The sequence below is a fragment of the Pseudophryne corroboree genome, chromosome 6 (assembly GCF_028390025.1).
Source record: "Pseudophryne corroboree isolate aPseCor3 chromosome 6, aPseCor3.hap2, whole genome shotgun sequence".
Classification (NCBI taxonomy): Eukaryota; Metazoa; Chordata; class Amphibia; order Anura; family Myobatrachidae; genus Pseudophryne; species Pseudophryne corroboree.
In genome coordinates this window covers 242,495,014-242,515,192 of record NC_086449.1, presented here as the reverse complement: position 1 = coordinate 242,515,192, position 20,179 = coordinate 242,495,014, and the positions used below count along the sequence as shown (strand labels likewise).

The 20,179-nt window shown below is 45.8% G+C and overlaps 1 protein-coding gene across 5 annotated transcripts in view; it reads right to left on the bottom strand.

Annotated features, from left to right (window-relative positions):
• Window positions 1-20,179, bottom strand: part of ARNT2 (aryl hydrocarbon receptor nuclear translocator 2) — a 256,680-nt gene that overhangs the window by 18,709 nt on the left and 217,792 nt on the right. For all 5 annotated transcript variants that reach the window (XM_063925807.1, XM_063925809.1, XM_063925805.1 and 2 more), the window contains 7 exons: window positions 15,107-15,183; window positions 12,229-12,363; window positions 11,827-11,901; window positions 9,939-10,090; window positions 9,022-9,094; window positions 8,742-8,868; window positions 7,802-7,898 (listed from right to left, as the gene is read on the bottom strand). In XM_063925807.1, the coding sequence (XP_063781877.1) occupies window positions 7,802-7,898; window positions 8,742-8,868; window positions 9,022-9,094; window positions 9,939-10,090; window positions 11,827-11,901; window positions 12,229-12,363; window positions 15,107-15,183 (736 nt within the window). The remainder of the gene's footprint in view (window positions 1-7,801; window positions 7,899-8,741; window positions 8,869-9,021; window positions 9,095-9,938; window positions 10,091-11,826; window positions 11,902-12,228; window positions 12,364-15,106; window positions 15,184-20,179) is intronic.

The following is a 20,179-nucleotide window of genomic DNA, read 5'->3' as shown; positions in this document are numbered from 1 at the left end:
GTTCCCTCTTTGTCAAATGTGCTTCTATGCGAGCCAAGATGTCTCCAGGATCAAGTCACTATAGACAGTGCTGCCATTACTTTAGCAGTTTGTACTTTAATGGTGGTTACAATATATAAAATTGTCAGCAGCGGCTGTGCAGCACTGAATACACAGTGCAGGGGCTTCACTCTCCTTCTGAGCCCGCCCTCAGACTCCTGAGAAACTAGCTAATGGGAGTCTGGGGGAAATGTGAGAAGGAGAGTTAATCCTAATGCTGCTGAGTCCCGGGTGCCGCACGGTGGCTTAATCCACACACTGCCAATCACCGGGATAACCAGCAAGCACATATATTACAGCATAACATGTATGTGTATACAGTGGGGCAAAAAAGTATTTGGACAGCTACCGATTGTGCAAGTTGACCTACTTAAAAAGATGAGAGAGGTCTGTAATTTCCATCATAGGTACACTACAACTAAAAGAAAAACAACCAGGAAATCACATTGTATGATTTTTAAACAATTTACTTGAAAATTCTTGTGGAAATTTAATATTTGGACACCTACCAAGCAGCAAGATTTCTGGCTCTCACAGACCTGTTACTTCTTCTTTAAGAAGCTCTTCTATCCTCCACTCATTACCTGTATTAATGGCACCTTTTTGAACTGGTTATCTGTATAAAAGACACCTGTCCACACCCTCAAACAGTCAGACTGCTACCTCTCCACCATGGCCAAGACCAGAGAGCTGTCTAAGGACACCAGGGACAAAATTGTAGAGCTGCACAAGGCTGGGATGAGCTACTCCACAATAGGCTAGCAGCTTGGTGAGAAGAGATCAACTGTTGGCACAATTATAAAAAAATGGAAGAAATACAAGATCACTGACAATCTCCCTCGACCTGGGGCTCCATGCAAGATCTCACCTCGTGGGGTATTAATGATCTTGAGAACGGTGAGGAATCAGCCCAGAACTACACGGGGGGACCTGGTCAATGACCTCAAGAGAGCTGGGACCACAGTCAAAAGGTTACCATTAGTAACACACTACGTCGTCATGGATTGAAATCCTGCAGCGCCCGAAAGGTCCCCCTGCTTAAGCCAGCACATGTCCAGGCCCGTCTAAAGTTTGCCAGTGACCATCTGGATGATCCAGAGGAGGATTGGGAGAATGTAATGTGGTCAGATGAGAGCAAAATCAAACTGTTTGGTATAAACTCTATTCGCCGTGTTTGGAGGGAGAAGAATGATGAATGGCATCCCAAGAACATCATACCCACTGTGAAGCATGGGGGTGGAAACATCATGCTTTAGGGCTGCTTTTCTGCAAAGGGGACAGGACGACTGATCCGTATTAAGGAGAGGATGAATGGGGCCATGTATCGTGAGATTTTGAGCAAAAACCTCCTTCCCTCAGTAAGAGCATTGAAGATGGAACGTGGCTGGGTCTTCAGCATGACAATGACCCCAAATATACCACCCGAGCAACTAAGGAGTGGCTCCGTAAGAAGCATTTCAAGGTCCTGGAGTGGCCTAGCCAGTCTGCAGACCTCAACCCAATAGAAAATCTGTGGAGGGAGTTGAAAGTCCATGTTGCCCGGCGACAGCCCCAAAACATGACAGACCTAGAGAAGATCTGCATGGAAGAGTGGGCCAAAATACCTGCTACAGTGTGTGCAAACTTGGTCAAGAACTACAGGAAATGTTTGACCTCTGTAATTGCCAACCGAGGTTATGTTACAAAGTACTGAGTTAAACTTTTTGATTGTCCAAATATTTATTTTCCGCAAGAATTTACAAATAAACTGTTTAAAAATCATACAATGTGATTTCCTAGTTTTTTTTTCAGATTCTGTCTCTCACAGTTGAACTGTACCTATGGTGGAAATTACAGACCTCTCTCATCTTTTTAAGTGGGTCAACTTGCACAATCGGTGGCTGTCCAAATACTTTTTTGCCCCACTGTATGTGCTAAGCACCCCCAACCTCCCCCTCCCCTGCACTGTGTGTTCAGGGCTTCAGTCATCACTGTATATTATATATAATAAGATTTTACTTACCGATAAATCTATTTCTCGGAGTCCGTAGTGGATGCTGGGGTTCCTGAAAGGACCATGGGGAATAGCGGCTCCGCAGGAGACAGGGCACAAAAAGTAAAGCTTTTCCGATCAGGTGGTGTGCACTGGCTCCTCCCCCTATGACCCTCCTCCAGACTCCAGTTAGGTACTGTGCCCGGACGAGCGTACACAATAAGGGAGGATTTTGAATCCCGGGTAAGACTCATACCAGCCACACCAATCACACCGTACAACTTGTGATCTAAACCCAGTTAACAGTATGATAACAGCGGAGCCTCTGAAAGATGGCTTCCTTTAACAATAACCCGAATTAGTTAACAATAACTATGTACAACTTATGCAGATAATCCGCACTTGGGATGGGCGCCCAGCATCCACTACGGACTCCGAGAAATAGATTTATCGGTAAGTAAAATCTTATTTTCTCTATCGTCCTAGTGGATGCTGGGGTTCCTGAAAGGACCATGGGGATTATACCAAAGCTCCCAAACGGGCGGGAGAGTGCGGATGACTCTGCAGCACCGAATGAGAGAACTCCAGGTCCTCCTTAGCCAGAGTATCAAATTTGTAAAATTTTACAAACGTGTTCTCCCCTGACCACGTAGCTGCTCGGCAAAGTTGTAATGCCGAGACCCCTCGGGCAGCCGCCCAAGATGAGCCCACCTTCCTTGTGGAGTGGGCCTTTACAGATTTAGGCTGTGGCAAGCCTGCCACAGAATGTGCAAGTTGGATTGTGCTACAGATCCAACGAGCAATCGTCTGCTTAGACGCAGGAGCACCCATCTTGTTGGGTGCATACAATATAAACAACGAGTCAGATTTTCTGACTCCAGCTGTCCTTGCTATATATATTTTTAATGCTCTGACAACGTCCAGTAACTTGGAGTCCTCCAAGTCACTTGTAGCCGCAGGCACTACAATAGGCTGGTTCAGATGAAATGCTGACACCACCTTAGGGAGAAAATGCGGACGAGTTCGCAGTTCTGCCCTGTCCGAATGGAAAATCAGATATGGGCTTTTGTAAGATAAAGCTGCCAATTCTGACACTCTCCTGGCAGAAGCCAGGGCTAGAAGCATGGTCACTTTCCATGTGAGATATTTCAAATCCACCTTTTTTAGTGGTTCAAACCAATGAGATTTTAGGAAGTCCAAAACCACATTTAGATCCCACGGTGCCACTGGAGGCACCACAGGAGGCTGTATATGCAGCACTCCCTTAACAAAGGTCTGGACTTCAGGGACTGAAGCCAATTCTTTTTGAAAGAAAATCGACAGGGCCGAAATTTGAACCTTAATAGATCCCAATTTGAGACCCATTGACAATCCTGATTGCAGGAAATGTAGGAATCGACCCAGTTGAAATTCCTCCGTCGGAGCACTCCGATCTTCGCACCACGCAACATATTTTCGCCAAATTCGGTGATAATGTTGCACGGTTACTTCCTTCCTTGCTTTAATCAAAGTAGGAATGACTTCTTCCGGCATGCCTCTTTCCTTTAGGATCCGGCGTTCAACCGCCATGCCGTCAAACGCAGCCGCGGTAAGTCTTGAAACAGACAGGGACCCTGCTGAAGCAAGTCCCTCCTTAGAGGTAGAGGCCACGGATCTTCCGTGATCATCTCTTGAAGTTCCGGGTACCAAGTCCTCCTTGGCCAATCCGGAACCACTAGTATCGTTCTTACGCCTCTTTGCCGTATAATTCTCAATACTTTTGGTATGAGAGGCAGAGGAGGAAACACATACACCGACTGGTACACCCAAGGCGTTACCAGCGCGTCCACAGCTATTGCCTGCGGATCTCTTGACCTGGCGCAATACCTGTCCAGTTTTTTGTTGAGGCGAGACGCCATCATGTCCACCATTGGTCTTTCCCAACGGGTTACCAGCATGTGGAAGACTTCTGGATGAAGTCCCCACTCTCCCGTGTGAAGATCGTGTCTGCTGAGGAAGTCTGCTTCCCAGTTGTCCACTCCCGGGATGAACACTGCTGACAGTGCTATCACATGATTCTCTGCCCAGCGAAGAATCCTTGCAGCTTCTGCCATTGCCCTCCTGCTTCTTGTGCCGCCCTGTCTGTTCACATGGGCGACTGCCGTGATGTTGTCCGACTGGATCAATACCGGTTTTCCCTGAAGCAGAGGTTCTGCCTGGTTTAGAGCATTGTATATTGCTCTTAGTTCCAGAATGTTTATGTGAAGAGACGTTTCCAGGCTCGTCCATACTCCCTGGAAGTTTCTTCCTTGTGTGACTGCTCCCCAGCCTCTCAGGCTGGCGTCCGTGGTCACCAGGATCCAATCCTGTATGCCGAATCTGCGGCCCTCCAATAGATGAGCACTCTGCAACCACCACAGAAGAGACACCCTTGTCCTTGGAGACAGGGTTATCCGTAGGTGCATCTGAAGATGCGACCCTGACCATTTGTCCAACAGATCCCTTTGGAAAATTCTTGCGTGGAATCTGCCGAATGGAATCGCTTCGTAAGAAGCCACCATTTTTCCCAGGACTCTTGTGCATTGATGTACAGACACCTTTCCTGGTTTTAGGAGGTTCCTGACAAGCTCGGATAACTCCTTGGCTTTTTCCTCCGGGAGAAAAACCTTTTTCTGAACCGTGTCCAGAATCATCCCTAGGAACAGCAGACGAGTTGTCGGCATTAACTGGGATTTTGGAATATTCAGAATCCACCCGTGCTGTTTTAGCACTTCTTGAGACAGTGCTAATCCCATCTCTAGCTGTTCTCTGGACCTCGCCCTTATTAGGAGATCGTCCAAGTATGGGATAATTAATACGCCTTTTCTTCGAAGAAGAATCATCATCTCGGCCATTACCTTTGTAAAGATCCGAGGTGCCGTGGACAATCCGAACGGCAGCGTCTGAAACTGATAGTGACAGTTTTGTACAACGAACCTGAGGTACCCCTGGTGTGAGGGGTAAATTGGAACGTGGAGATACGCATCCTTGATGTCCAAGGATACCATAAAGTTCCCCTCTTCCAGGTTCGCTATCACTGCTCTGAGTGACTCCATTTTGAACTTGAACTTCTTTATGTACAGGTTCAAGGACTTCAGATTTAGAATAGGCCTTACCGAGCCATCCGGCTTCGGTACCACAAAAAGAGTGGAATAATACCCCTTCCCTTGTTGCAGAAGAGGTACCTTGACTATCACCTGCTGAGAGTACAGCTTGTGAATGGCTTCCAACACCGTCTCCCTTTCGGAGGGGGACGTTGGTAAAGCAGACCTCAGGAAACGGCGAGGTGGATCTGTCTCTAATTCCAACCTGTATCCCTGAGATATTATCTGCAGGATCCAGGGATCTACTTGCGAGTGAGCCCACTGCGCGCTGTAATTTTTGAGACGACCGCCCACCGTCCCCGAGTCCGCTTGAGAAGCCCCAGCGTCATGCTGAGGCTTTTGTAGAAGCCGGGGAGGGCTTCTGATCCTGGGAAGGAGCTGCGTGTTGCTGTCTCTTCCCTCGACCTTTGCCTCGTGGCAAATATGAATAGCCCTTTGCTCTCTTATTTTTAAAGGAACGAAAGGGCTGCGGTTGAAAAGTCGGTGCCTTTTTCTGTTGGGGAGTGACTTGAGGTAGAAAGGTGGATTTCCCGGCTGTAGCCGTGGCCACCAAATCTGATAGACCGACTCCAAATAACTCCTCCCCCTTATACGGCAAAACTTCCATATGCCGTTTTGAATCCGCATCGCCTGTCCACTGTCGCGTCCATAAAGCTCTTCTGGCCGAAATGGACATAGCACTTACCCGTGATGCCAGTGTGCATATATCCCTCTGTGCATCACGCATATAAAGAAATGCATCCTTTATTTGTTCTAACGACAGTAGAATATTGTCCCTGTCCAGGGTATCAATATTTTCAATCAGGGATTCTGACCAAACTACCCCCGCACTGCCCATCCAGGCAGTTGCTACAGCTGGTCGTAGTATAACACCTGCATGTGTGTATATACTTTTTTGGATATTTTCCATCCTCCTATCTGATGGATCTTTAAGTGCGGCCGTCTCAGGAGAGGGTAACGCCACTTGTTTAGATAAGCGTGTTAGCGCCTTGTCCACCCTAGGAGGTGTTTCCCAGCGCTCCCTAACCTCTGGCGGGAAAGGGTATAATGCCAATAATTTCTTTGAAATTATCAGCTTTTTATCAGGGGCAACCCACGCTTCATTACACACGTCATTTAGTTCTTCTGATTCAGGAAAAACTATAGGTAGTTTTTTCATACCCCACATAATACCCTGTTTAGTGGTACCTGTAGTATCAGCTAAATGTAACGCCTCCTTCATTGCCAAAATCATATAACGTGTGGCCCTACTGGAAAATACGGTTGATTCGTCACCGTCACCACTGGAGTCATCGCCTGTGTCTGGGTCTGTGTCGACCGACTGAGGCAAAGGGCGTTTCACAGCCCCTGACGGTGTTTGAGTCGCCTGGACAGGCACTAATTGATTGTCCGGCCGTCTCATGTCGTCAAACGACTGCTTTAGCGTGTTGACACTATCCCGTAGTTCCATAAATAAAGGCATCCATTCTGGTGTCGACCCCCTAGGAGGTGACATCCCCATATTTGGCAATTGCTCCGCCTCCACACCAATATCGTCCTCATACATGTCGACACACACGTACCGACACACAGCAGACACACAGGGAATGCTCCTAATGAAGACAGGACCCACTAGCCCTTTGGGGAGACAGAGGGAGAGTTTGCCAGCACACACCAAAAGCGCTATATATATATCAGGGATAGCCTTATAATAAGTGCTCCCCTATAGCTGCTTTGTTATATAAAAATATCGCCATAAATTTGCCCCCCCTCTCTGTTTTACCCTGTTTCTGTAGTGCAGTGCAGGGGAGAGACCTGGGAGCCGTCCTGACCAGCGGAGCTGTGAGAGGAAATGGCGCCGTGTGCTGAGGAGATAGGCCCCGCCCCTTTTCCGGCGGGCTCGTCTCCCGCTATTTTGAGAAATCAGGCAGGGGTTAAATATCTCCATATAGCCTCTAGGGCTATATGTGAGGTATTTTTAGCCTTTATAGGTACTTATTTTGCCTCCCAGGGCGCCCCCCTCCCAGCGCCCTGCACCCTCAGTGACTGCCGTGTGAAGTGTGCTGAGAGGAAAATGGCGCACAGCTGCAGTGCTGTGCGCTACCTTTAGAAGACTGCAGGAGTCTTCAGCCGCCGATTCTGGACCTCTTCTGTCTTCAGCATCTGCAAGGGGGCCGGCGGCGCGGCTCCGGTGACCATCCAGGCTGTACCTGTGATCGTCCCTCTGGAGCTTGATGTCCAGTAGCCAAGAAGCCAATCCATCCTGCACGCAGGTGAGTTGACTCCTTCTCCCCTCAGTCCCTCGCTGCAGTGATCCTGTTGCCAGCAGGAATCACTGTAACATAAAAAACCTAGCTAAACTTTCTCTAAGCAGCTCTTTAGGAGAGCCACCTAGATTGCACCCTTCTCGGCCGGGCACAAAAATCTAACTGGAGTCTGGAGGAGGGTCATAGGGGGAGGAGCCAGTGCACACCACCTGATCGGAAAAGCTTTACTTTTTGTGCCCTGTCTCCTGCGGAGCCGCTATTCCCCATGGTCCTTTCAGGAACCCCAGCATCCACTAGGACGATAGAGAAATGTGCATAAGTAGTGATCTTATTCATTCTGTATTCAGTGGGGGAATTTGTGTATCGAAGTTAGAACACCAATAGAAGTCCCTCCAATCAGGCCAGTGCGGACAGCTAAGTACCTGAAAGACTTGCCGCTGTGTCCAGGCTGGAAAGGGCTGCCTGTTGAGTACAATTGCTGAGTGCCGCTGCCAGATGCTGACAACATTTTCTTCTCAGCTAAGAGGTGAGCGAGACAGAAGTAAGAATGCACGTACATACTAACGCAGACACCATAGCAATCCCATTCCTTATGAAAATGCATTTATCCCAGAGTAAGAAGTGAAACTCAAATCACTCACAGCTGACTTCCACATATCATAATCGCATTACACGTGTAAGTGGAATTTACAGAGACAATCAATAAGACACAGAAATTCCATAGAAATAACTCACCTCCCTTACCCTAATCTAGTAAATCAACAGTCACCAATATATGTAGCCTCACAAACAATATATAAATAATTGACATGACCTTGGATCTCTTTCAGATGTTGACATGACCCTGGATCTGTTGCAGATGTTCCCCCTAATTCTAACAGAGACATGAGCCCTTGTTACCCCTGTAACTATGCACTGATGGCGACAGGCAGACTAGCGGAAGGCACCTTGGCTATGTTAACACTGCATTCCTTCTCAATGAAGACTCTGCGTTTGACCCTCTCACTGCATTTACAAACATACCTAAATGCTTATTAAAAACACACTTAACCAGGATCCCTGGAGCCCATGAGCACAACTCCACACACTGACCTGTCCTGATCTGAACCTGCTAGGTATCTAAGATCACGTAATCCCTTTTGAGATGCAATAAACTGTTGAAAGTAAGCAGACTGACTCTATTAGGGTTCCAATATAAAAGATGAACAGTGATAGTTCTCTTGGTACTGAGGCGTCAAGGTTGCGGGATAATGTCCTCATATCACACAAAATAGGCTGGCTGCCCAAATTTGATGTTTTTAAAAGCTATCACCTCTAGCAGAGATGTGTGACTGGTTGTGAGGGATAATACTGACAACTTACAGGCTGTGATTCCAGCAAACATCTCGGCAAAACGTGGGTCCCGTTCCTGGGAAAATATGGGATCAGGCTTATCAACCACAGATTTCCCCCCCTCGTGTACATTCCCTGCAAGGTTTGTGACAGGTACCTGCAATGACATACAGCATCTCAGTGACCCCAGGCTGAGCACACAGCAAGGTGGTGGGATGGGAGGAACATGTGTGAGATATTCGCTGTACAGCGCTGCTTATTTGCTGGTGCTATATAAATAAATACTACTACTAATAATAATAATACACACCTGGGACAGGTCATAGGAGGACAAGCTGTCCCTTGGATGAACCTCCAGCTCTGCCTGCTGCTGCTGGACCTGCCTGGGAACATAGGAACAGCTGCGGAAATGCTGTAGGCTATGGTTTATGTGACATGAAGAAATAAACAGCACTGCTTCCCTAGTTGTACCCTTTGCAGTGTCTTACAGAGCAATCCTAAACATATCCTGGTGACTCCAGAATGTGCACACATGTATCAGATTTACATGGTAAATACTAGAAACCAGATTGGTTTTAGCATTGATGTTATAATAACTTGAAATACAGTACAGATAACTAAATCATGCTCCAATTTGTGATGATAACCTACAAGTGCCATCAATAGCAAATGATATATACTGTGCTTCCAGAAAGAGCAATGCTAATTGCACCGATAGATTTTATTGCAACACCATACTGGGATTCATTTTAATATTATCAACCATCAGCATCTAAATTAAACAGGGCCTATCACAAATTAGCTCATATTCTCTGCTTAATCCATTTCCATTCTGCTCACTCTGTACATCTACATAGAGAGGTGATGCCTTGATCGCAGATCATTTGTTCTAAGTGGTTTGGAATGATGAAATTACATCATATTTTCATAATTTGGTTAACAGCATCTGGCCGAGGTCTCATACCTTTCTCTGGTGTCAGAACTCTTGGTGACTCCTAATATCCTTTTACAATAGGAGGTATATCACCCCATGTATTACATGCAGGGATCACAATAACATAAGGTCGTACATATAGCCTCCTCAGCTGCCGCAACTACAGCCACTTTGCATGCTATTCAGAATCAGCCTATTTGACGTGTATGCTCATCAGAAGTAGCCCATGTTTGGTCTCCAGGATGCCTAAATAAAGGAGCCGTGGGCTAGCTAACTGTGTGACAGCTACTTACTTCACATTGGTATTTGTACAGATAATGTATTCAATCTCATCAGAGTATGGGTTCTGGAAAGTGAAGCTGCTTGTGCGAAGTAGCATCCAATCTCGAGTCTTGGTGTGAAAGCGGTACATCACTGATAGCACCTGTCCTTTCAGCTTCACCACCTGGTGCAAAAAACTCTATTAATATATATTAGACAGACACTGATTAAATTGGATTCATTGTGAGATATCTTGATACTAGTGACTCATTGTCAGATGGCTACCACCATGACAGTTACAGTGCCTGTCCCATCACAATGATAACTCTGGCACACTGTCATGAGTGGTCTCATTTACCAGGAAAGGCAGCTAAGTAACTCACCTTTCCAACTGACTTGTGAGTGGGACTAAATACAGGAACTCATGTAGTATGCATTAGAGGCAAAATAATACTGCTTTGAATTTACAATTACATTGGATTACTGGGATTTCAGGGGAAATCTCTAGTAGGCCCCTCTGGCTGTGAGCCCCAGGATAGGAATAGTTATCTTGCCAATGCACTGACAATACCACCATTTAAAGTGTTGTTTTGCTGTGAGTACCACCACAGAGCACAGCACTCTGCAACACCATCCAATAGGGAAAAGAGAGCATACACAAAACAGACAACATAAGCATAAAGGGTAGGGAATGGCTCTGTGCATGAGAAATGGGTTGTGAGGGTGAATGGGAGCAGACGTGTAGGAGAGTCACTGGTTAGAAGCAGGACTAAGAGGGCATCAGGGAAAGTATTTTAAGATGGGATATGAGTTGTATGACGTGGCAATTTCATTGAGGCTTTGTATGATAACGAGTAATCTGAATTGGAATCTGAGAGATATGGAGAACTAATGCAGGGATTTGCTGAGCAGTGCATCATATCTGGAGCACGAAGAGAGAAAGATCAGTATTGCCACAGTATTTAGGACATGGTGAAACAGGGTAAGGGGAATGCAGAAGTCAAATCGAGAGAATAGAAGAGTTTTGGTTGTACTGTATAGGTGTGGTATGCTTGACCGGCGGTCAGCATACCGACACCAGGATCCCGGGGAGGGTGGGGGGGGGGGAAGGGCGAGCGCAAAACAAGCTCCTTGCGGGCACGGTGTTCTATACCCACTCTATGGGTGCCGTGGAAACTCACGAGTGGGAATAGTTCTTGTTCGGCATGCCGACCGTCGGGGTCTCCTGACCGCCAGTCACATGAGTACTGTATATATACTACTTAACTAATGGCTGGCTGTCATGGCTGTCTACACTACACAGCTCGGTGCGGCTCTCTCATACCACATGGCGTATTGAGACTAGATGTATATGAACACATCTGGAGGATGCTTGAATTGGAAAAGGTGCTTTGAGTGTGGGAGAGAAGTAGTTCATAAGCTGAATCGTGTGTTGGGCAAGTATCATCTAAAATGATTTGTTGTCTGCATAGCACTTTGCTTCCATGTTATACACAAATGACTTGCTGCATTGGGTACTTGTGTCAGTAAAATGTCTGATACACATGGATCTTTACCCTCCTCTGACAGATATCCATGAATATGGCTTTCCCATTGTATATTGCTATTTTTAAATGTGCAAAGTCACCTCCATATACCGCCACCTATCTACCAGCAGTAGATATCAGCAGTGACTACGCCTAAAGGACGCTATGGAAGTCCTATAAAATATTGGTAGGTCCCTTGGTAATTAGGTTTATTTTGTTGTTCACAAGTAATGACCATAAGCAATTACTGTTTTAATTCAGGAAGAAGTAACTTATGACAGCAAGTTTCAGAAAATTGATAATTCAGTACTGAAATCATTACAGTCTGTGATTAAACCACTGAGACTGAGGACAGGTGGCAGCTGAGCATTTCCTGGTCCATTACTGACAGTACCTGCTGGAAACTTTCTCGAAGATGACTCTGGTCTTCAGGGTGGCAGAACTCAATTATGTCCTTTCCAAGGAGGTCCTAGACAGACAGAAACTGTTTAGTATTCTTCAAGTACACAGCAATTCTGTATCTTTAGTCTATATCTGTTGGATTAAACATTCAGGAGAAATGTAAGCAGTTATCTAGGCCATGTCAATGCTAGAACAACCAAGTCAAGGCCATAAAAACACACATGGTCTGATCAAAGGCACAGACCATGAAACGGTAAATAGACAAAAGTAAAAGGCAGTAAACTGAGGCCAAACTGAATCAAGACATAACACTAGAATGAACCCTCACCCACAAAGCCAATCTGTTTTTTCAATCTCAGACATATGCCAGATGGTAACTGGTCACACCACTAACCTGTGGTTGATATCCAATCACGCTGATGCACCGAGGGTCCACAAATGTGATGACTCCGTCTGTGTTGTGTCGTGATAAGAACTCAGTGGGAAGAGACATTCCATTCATATCCAGGCTCCCCGGAGAACTTGTGACCTGTATAAGACAGCAACATACTTTATCCCGTTATTTATACTGAGCTGCAGAAGTAATATGGAAAGCTAGCACTTGGATCAGTGCATGTGTGTGAGAAATGAAGGGGCAGTGAGAGAATGACTGACTGCGTGGAAAATTGTTTTATTTGTACTGCTCAGGGTGGGCAAAGTAGCAAAGCTGATATAAGAGCAATGGAGATCTGGACACAGGTGCTTGATGAAGAGATGACAACATGCTTACTGACTATGTTATATGCAACAAGTGTCAGAGATGGATGTGAGCAGACGTGATTATGGAATGATGTGTGACAGATGTATGGCATGAATGAAGTGAGAGAATCAGACATAGTTTATACAATAAAATAAATACATTTTTGGCGGCCTTGGTAGCAGGATAACATTCATTGATTGAACCCTACTAGGACACAAAATCCAATGAGTAATTTACTAATAATGGGCATGATTCAGACATATATGGTAATCCCATCGCCACTGCGTCTTTGCAGTGTGAAATACACAAATGTCGCAGCCACTGGGATGTGTACTGAGATGCCCTCCGGTGGCTATGTAACCCCCTGCGGCTAATGCAGGATTTCTGAGCAGTCTTATGGGCGTGCAGGCATGGAGCAAGAGGTGAGATGCCGAAGCCACTGTAACTGTGTACAGAATCACTGTCACAGCCTCAAACAGGACTCTGATTTGCTTACACTGCCATGCTCAGTGGCAAAACATTTCCTCACGTCGTACAGGCCCAATGGCTGCAGCCATTAATCACGTCACTTTTTATATGCTTAATCTGTGACGTTATACACACTTTATACCAATTCTTTTGCAGCAAAATCAGCAACCTAGTGTCCCTGGTACACTGTGAGCAGCTCTGCATGTGGCTACGATGTGACCCATGACGGAGCATCTAAGACGTGCGCCACATGGCAAAGAGACACTAAATGTATGTGGACACATCTGTATGTAGTCAATTTTGAATGACGATGTCCCAACAATAGGCATGTTTCCTATTATATGCTGGAAATACAATCCTATATTCCAAAAAACGTATCAATTCCTTTTATTATGGATGGAAAAAAAAACCAATGCAAACCTATGGGCTGGATTCAGTTAGATGCAGTATGCACGCCGGGAAAAAGGTGGGATCGTCGAGCTTCAACACCCAGGGCTATTCAATTACGGCCCCTTTTCTTTGTGCGGTGAATTACCCGCTAACACACATTAACCCTTAGAATCCGGGATAAGTTCCTGGAGCTATGGGTTAACAATATAATCGCATAGTCCCAGCAAATCAATTAGCCTGCAGTAATTAACCGTGGCTAAATGTATCCGGCTCTACGATATTGAGAATTGGTGTACTTAGATCAGATTTATACTCTATTCACTTCTATGTGACAGAACTCTGTAATATGTCAGTGCTTTATAGATAATGGATAATATTATTAATAATAAAAGTTCAACCACATGGAATGTGTTCATTAAATAAATACAAATAATAAGCATCAGTAAAAGAGTGTATTGGGATTATTCACTGCTGCTGCAAGTCAGGAAGAATATAATGACGTGCCAAGAAACACAGCATATTTGGATTCTGGTGCACAATACACGTAGCATGGAACTTCACCCTGAGGTTTTCAGCATGTTTTACACTTGCCTAACAGAGACTGGGGTTAACGACAAAGCCATTTACACCCTGTAAGATATGGAAGGTGCTAGTACAACAAATGTGTTGTGTTGTGGTATCAGTCCTGCACTGATGCCATCAATTACTTTGTAGAAGGTAATCACTGCAGACGACCAACCAGTGCAATATGGGGATAACATTTCTAGGTGAGAAGTTTCCATCTATAGAGATGTGTTCACTACAGGATATATACTCCAAGAGCACAGATGAATGGACCTTTAGGGGCATATTCACTTGTGCATGTGTTCTTTTAAAAACCCCGCAGCCTCAGTTTTTTTCAAATGAATTGCAGGAGAGAAAATAAGCAGCGGGTGATTTTTATAAAAATCAATGCATCTTTTGTCTCTCACCCCCAGAGCAAGTCTGATTTTTCCTAAAATCGTTATTTTACGAAAAATTAGCAAAACTTTATCTGGCACCCTTGCGATCCCCCGCCCACGACTAATTAAGCAATTGGAAGTTTTCTATTATCTTAATTAGTAATTAATTACTCACCTTCCAAAGCAGTCTTCTTCCTCCTGCCTGTCAGGCTCTGGTCTTCTTCTGCAACGTGTGTGGTAAGTGTGTGTCTATAAGTATGTGTGAGACCCCCCTGTGTGTGACTCCCCCCCATGTATGTGTCCGGAGGCAGCAGCAAGGAGAACATCTCCCAGCAGCCCCTTCACCTCCCAGCAGCCCCTTCGCCTCCCAGCAGCCTCCTCACCAGTGGAAAGATGGAGGGGAGAGCCCACCGGACTGGTAAGTACAAATTTCTTTCTCGCACCGTGGGGTTCTCTGCAATTTTTTTAAATTGGATACTGCAGGTTTCGGAATCGCACATACCTGTGGTAATCCAATATTGGGCCTGAGGTCCGCAAGGTTTTTTGCGGTCAAAACCTCTTGCCCAGTTGGATATCCCCCTATGGATGCAAATTAAAATGGTGCAAATTAAAGGTGCAAAGAAGTCAGTGGGAATCTCCGTTTTGGCTTCTTACAAACATTAAATTATCTTGTTTTCTTTAACATATATTTGACACGATAACAAGTAAAGTGACAATAATTAGGGCAATCTCACCTGCAGTCTACCAATAGCAACAAGGCAGTACTTGCTCCCCTGGTTCACCTCAGCATCTTCTTCAGGGATAGTCATTCCTGTAACAGAGAAAATGCATATATTACTACAGTAATTATATATTTCAGTAGTGATTTACTGAATAGTTTTAGTTTTAAAAATAGGATATACAACTTCTTACTCCAAAAGTAATGCAAAAAGCTTTTTTTTAATATAATTTATCACTGAATGTCTCATAAACATGGCATTGCGCACTACTGTCCTGTGAATGACGTCTTGTGTGCAAATAATGTGGTGCAGGATAATTACCTTTAAACAAATTAACTTGCTAAAATTAACATCCAAAACTATGTTCGTGTGTACCGCATATGTGTATTACATCCTTATTTCCGCCCAGGGTTATTCATGTATATTTATAGCATCCTGCTTGGCCACTGTAACAAGCATTTACGTTACAGTAACTGAATACTAAGCCATCTTCTTGCATAACTAAACCGTTGTTAACATGCAAATGAGATTTCATTGTCAGTCAATGTGTCATGGTAGAAGGGGAAAGTATACAACATCTAATGCGTCAGTGTAAAATGTGGTAAGAGTTAATGCAAGCTCTTTGGTGGATATATAAGAACTTGCTGTCCCTGGTTCCCCCTGTTCAGCAGACACACAGCTCAAGAATGTTGTTTACTAGTAGCAAATCAGAGGCGATGGAGCACATTTGTGTCTCATTAGAGGTATTTTTATCACATGCAATTCTGCACTGCTTGAAGCCATCCAAACTTCCTGTTATGAATTTGGAAAAAATTCGATTTTTTTCTTTCTGCGGAGCTGGTTTCAGCATTTTCCAAGCCCATTTCACAAGGCTCCGAGTTCTGTGGTGACGGCACAGGGGTGAGTCAGCCAAGGCCCATCTTGTTTAAGAAAGAGGCTTCAGATTCGACCATCCTAAACAATAATAACATTTCGTGTGGCAATGCGCACATCTGTGGGTTTATTAGGTATGGGGAATTTTCAGTGACCTCATAGATTGCAGAACAGAATCACCATGTGGCCAGACGTAACTACCCATGGATTGTACTTCGCATTGCACCTTGTGTCCAGTACTATATGGGATTGGGTATGTGTGACCAGTGGTCAGGAGACTACCAGTCACCATACCGAAGCCGGTATCTCGGCATTGAGATGGCTGGCGGGGGGGCAAGCACAACAAGCCCCTTGCCGGCTCGGAGGCGAGCTGCGCTCGCCACAGGTTCTATTCCCACTCAATAGGTGTCGTGGACACCCACGAGTGGGAATAGTCCCTGCTAGTTGGCATGCCGACTGTCGGGATTCTAAGGGGGTGAGATGTAGGGGGAGGTATTGTGACCAGCAGTCTCCTGACCGCCGGTCACATAACTACATCCCACTATATGCAGTATTCATCTGGAGTTCTAGGCGTCGGGCTCCACGTTCTGTACAAACTTTATCAATGTCTGTGTATATAATGACACAGGTCATTTCTCTTTGTAATGTACAGTGTCTTATGTATGATTACAACATAAGACACGCATATGTAATTTTAAGACCATTCAAACATATGTCTTATTCTCTGGAGAAATGTGTAACGTACAGCAGATGTTAAATTAACTCACATTTTATAAATACAATTCAACTAGGCCATACTTTTTGCACCTATAAGAACAGCCCAGCTCTTCCTGAACGAGACATCTATATAGATGAGTGCAGGAGCTTCTGTGGCTGCCAGGAGCATGTCAGCCCTACCTACCTATAACAAATGAATGTTTTTCTTTTTTTTTTTTGCATCTTATTTCTAACTAATGTTTTAAGCTGCAGAAACTGCGGGGGTTTCGTGATGGAAAATGCTTCATTCTGTGATTTATAACATACATTTTATCATTCACTTTAGGTTGTCTGATGGTGATTGATTAAACAGGGAGCAGAAAACACACAAGTGAGGCTGAAATGCAACGTTTGAGGTGAGAAATAACTGACATTCTCAGTGATCATCCTTACTGCACAGCAGGAGTTGTATTAGCAACAGAAAGCATAGCGAGCCCTATATTAATAACTTACAGCAGGGGTGGCCAGACTTTTGGAGTCGGCGATCTACTTTGAAAGCTAAAAAGCTTTCGTGATCTACCTAGGAGGAATAATAGCGCGCGCCGCAAGTGTGCGTGCAAAAAAAGGGCGTGATAACAAAAAAGTGGGCGTGGCATAACAAAAAGTGGGCGTGGTATAACAAAAAAAGGGACGTAGCCTTGCTGCACAGAGTGTAATGACTGTCTCGCATGAAATAACACATTGGCCCCCACAGGTAAAAACCTCAAACACATATGCCCCCACAGTGCCAGATACACATATGCCCCCACAGTGCCATGTGCCCACAGTGCCAGATATGCCCCCACAGTGCCAGATACAGATATGCACCCACAGTGCCAGATATGACCCCACAGTGCCAGATACAGATATGCCCCCACAGTGCCAGATACAGATATGCCCCCACAAGTGCCATGTGCCCACACTGCTAGATATGCCCCCACAGTGCCAGATTACAGATATGCCCCCACAGTGCCAGATATGCCCCCACAGTGCCAGATTACAGATATACCCCCACAGTGCCATGTGCCCGCAGTGCCAGATATGCCCCCACAGTGCCAGATTACAGATATACCCCCACAGTGCCAGATACAAATATGCCCCCACAAGTGCCATGTGCCCACACTGCTAGATATGCCCCCACAGTGCCAGATTACAGATATGCCCCCACAGTGCCATGTGCCCGCAGTGCCAGATATGCCCCCACAGTGCCAGATTACAGATATACCCCCACAGTGCCATGTGGCCGCAGTTCCAGATATGCCCCCAGTGCCAGATATGCCCCCACAGTGCCAGATTACAGATATGCCCCCACAGTGCCATGTGCCCGCAGTTCCAGATATGCCCCCATTGCCAGATATGCCCACACAGTGCCAGATATGACCCCACAGTGCCAGATATGACCCCACAGTGCCACATATGCCCCACATTGCCACATATGCCGCCACTGTGCCATGTGCCCGCAGTGCCAGATATGCCCCCACAGTGCCAGATATGCCCCCACAGTGCCACATATGCCCCACATTGCCACATATGCCGCCACTGTGCCATGTGCCCGCAGTGCCAGATATGCTCCCAGTGCCAGATTACAGATATGCCCCCACAGTGCCATGTGCCCGCAGTGCCAGATATGCCCCCACAGTGCCAGATATGACCCCACAGTGCCCCACATTGCCACATATGCCGCCACTGTGCCATGTGCCCGCAGTGCCAGATATGCCCCCACAGTGCCTTATATGACCCCACAGTGGCACATATGCCCCACATTGCCAGATATGCCCCCACAGTGCTTACCGTGCTGTCTCCGGCGGTGACGGCAGCGTGTATAGCTCAAATCAGGCGCCGGTTCGCGAGCTCTGATTGGCTAACGAACCGGCACCTGATTTGAGCTATACACTCCGCCGTCACTGCCGGAGACCAGACTGAGGGGCAGGACGGCAGGCAGGAGAGGTGCTGCTTCGGGTGGATGGGCAGCGGATCGCGATCGACTGGTCGCATGTCCGCGATCGACCAGTCGACGATCGACTGTTTGGCCACCCCTGACTTACAGTGTGTAACCGCACCACATACTGAGGACCACAAACAAAAGGCATACCTAGCAATGAAATTATCTCTGGTATAGTCCCTGCACCACATTAGGAAAAGTATGGTGCAGGTAAACCATAGATAATCTATTGCAGTACTAATCCCACTCTCATAGTCAGTGTACCCGTTGTTCCATTATGATCTTTTGCTTTTTATACACATCTTTTTTTATTTTCACCTATACTACTTAAAAATCCTATGGTGAATTTTAGCTCTTTCACGGCACATGGGTGAGACAAAATGGTAAAAGCAGTAGGCAGGACCCTTGGGAATAGCCTTTGTGTGCATGTCAGGGAGATACAAAGCGACAGGCCCTAAGACAAATAAATAGTTAACATGAGTGTAATTTGCCAGTCATTACTTTGTTGTGTGTGCCAGATGTAATTTCAATTACACTTTCCTTTTATGGGACTTTCTTCAAGCTACTGCCGAATAAATCTAGGACGTTTAAAAAGCAGCCTGGAAGCGAAAGTCTTGGCAGGACAGCCGCTGCTCGGAATCTGGGATTTAACACAACGGAAAATCTGCAGCTTTCGGCCTGGCGCACGCAGCCTGGCGGGAGTGCCAGATATGTATGGTTATTGTAGTACAAAGATGAACACAATATGAAAGGACAGATTTAAAAGCTGAGGAACGGTTGCATGGGAGAAAGATCTGGTTTCTAATAAAGGGTTCTCCAGAAAACTGTTGGCTGGAGAGATTTATCATTCAGTCAACATCAACTTCACCTAGCTGCATCTATCTGGCTCGAATATCTGGTCATAGCTGGGGCATTAACCTGAGCCCACCTTCCTGTAATAAAACCTTGCAATGCCTAGCCAGTGTACTAACAGCACTTAAAGTCTATTGCTTTATTAATAATTGACTTATTATTGATTTTCAAACAGTGGGTGCAATTTTACACAGGAATATAAACAGAGTGACATCTCCAAGGTCTAAATGAGTTTACCTTCTGACTGGCCCGTCTTTATGTATGGGTTCACTGGGCAGCTGTCCAGGGTCCCACGATTCTAGGGGTCTTTGAGCAGGGCTGTTGCCTCTGCAGTTTCTTGGGAGGTAGGTAGAGAATGCAGCATTCTCTACTTGCCTGCAGCCAGACAGTGAATGGCTCTCAGTATGCTGATTGGTGCATGGTTGAAGCTATATACCATACACAGTGCAGCATTCTCAATATGCCTCCCAGCCTATAGCCAGACTGTGAATGGCTTTCAGCATGCTGACTGGTGCATGACTGGAGCTAACTACCAATCTGAGTGCAGCACTCTTTACCTGCCTCCCAGTATTTTTCAATCCCGGGTATCGTGATTGAAATATGGTCAATCCTGGGATTCCCAGGATTGGCTTTCTGCTTGTGTGTCCGTCTGGCCGCCCCGCCTCGCCACACCCGCCCATAAATCA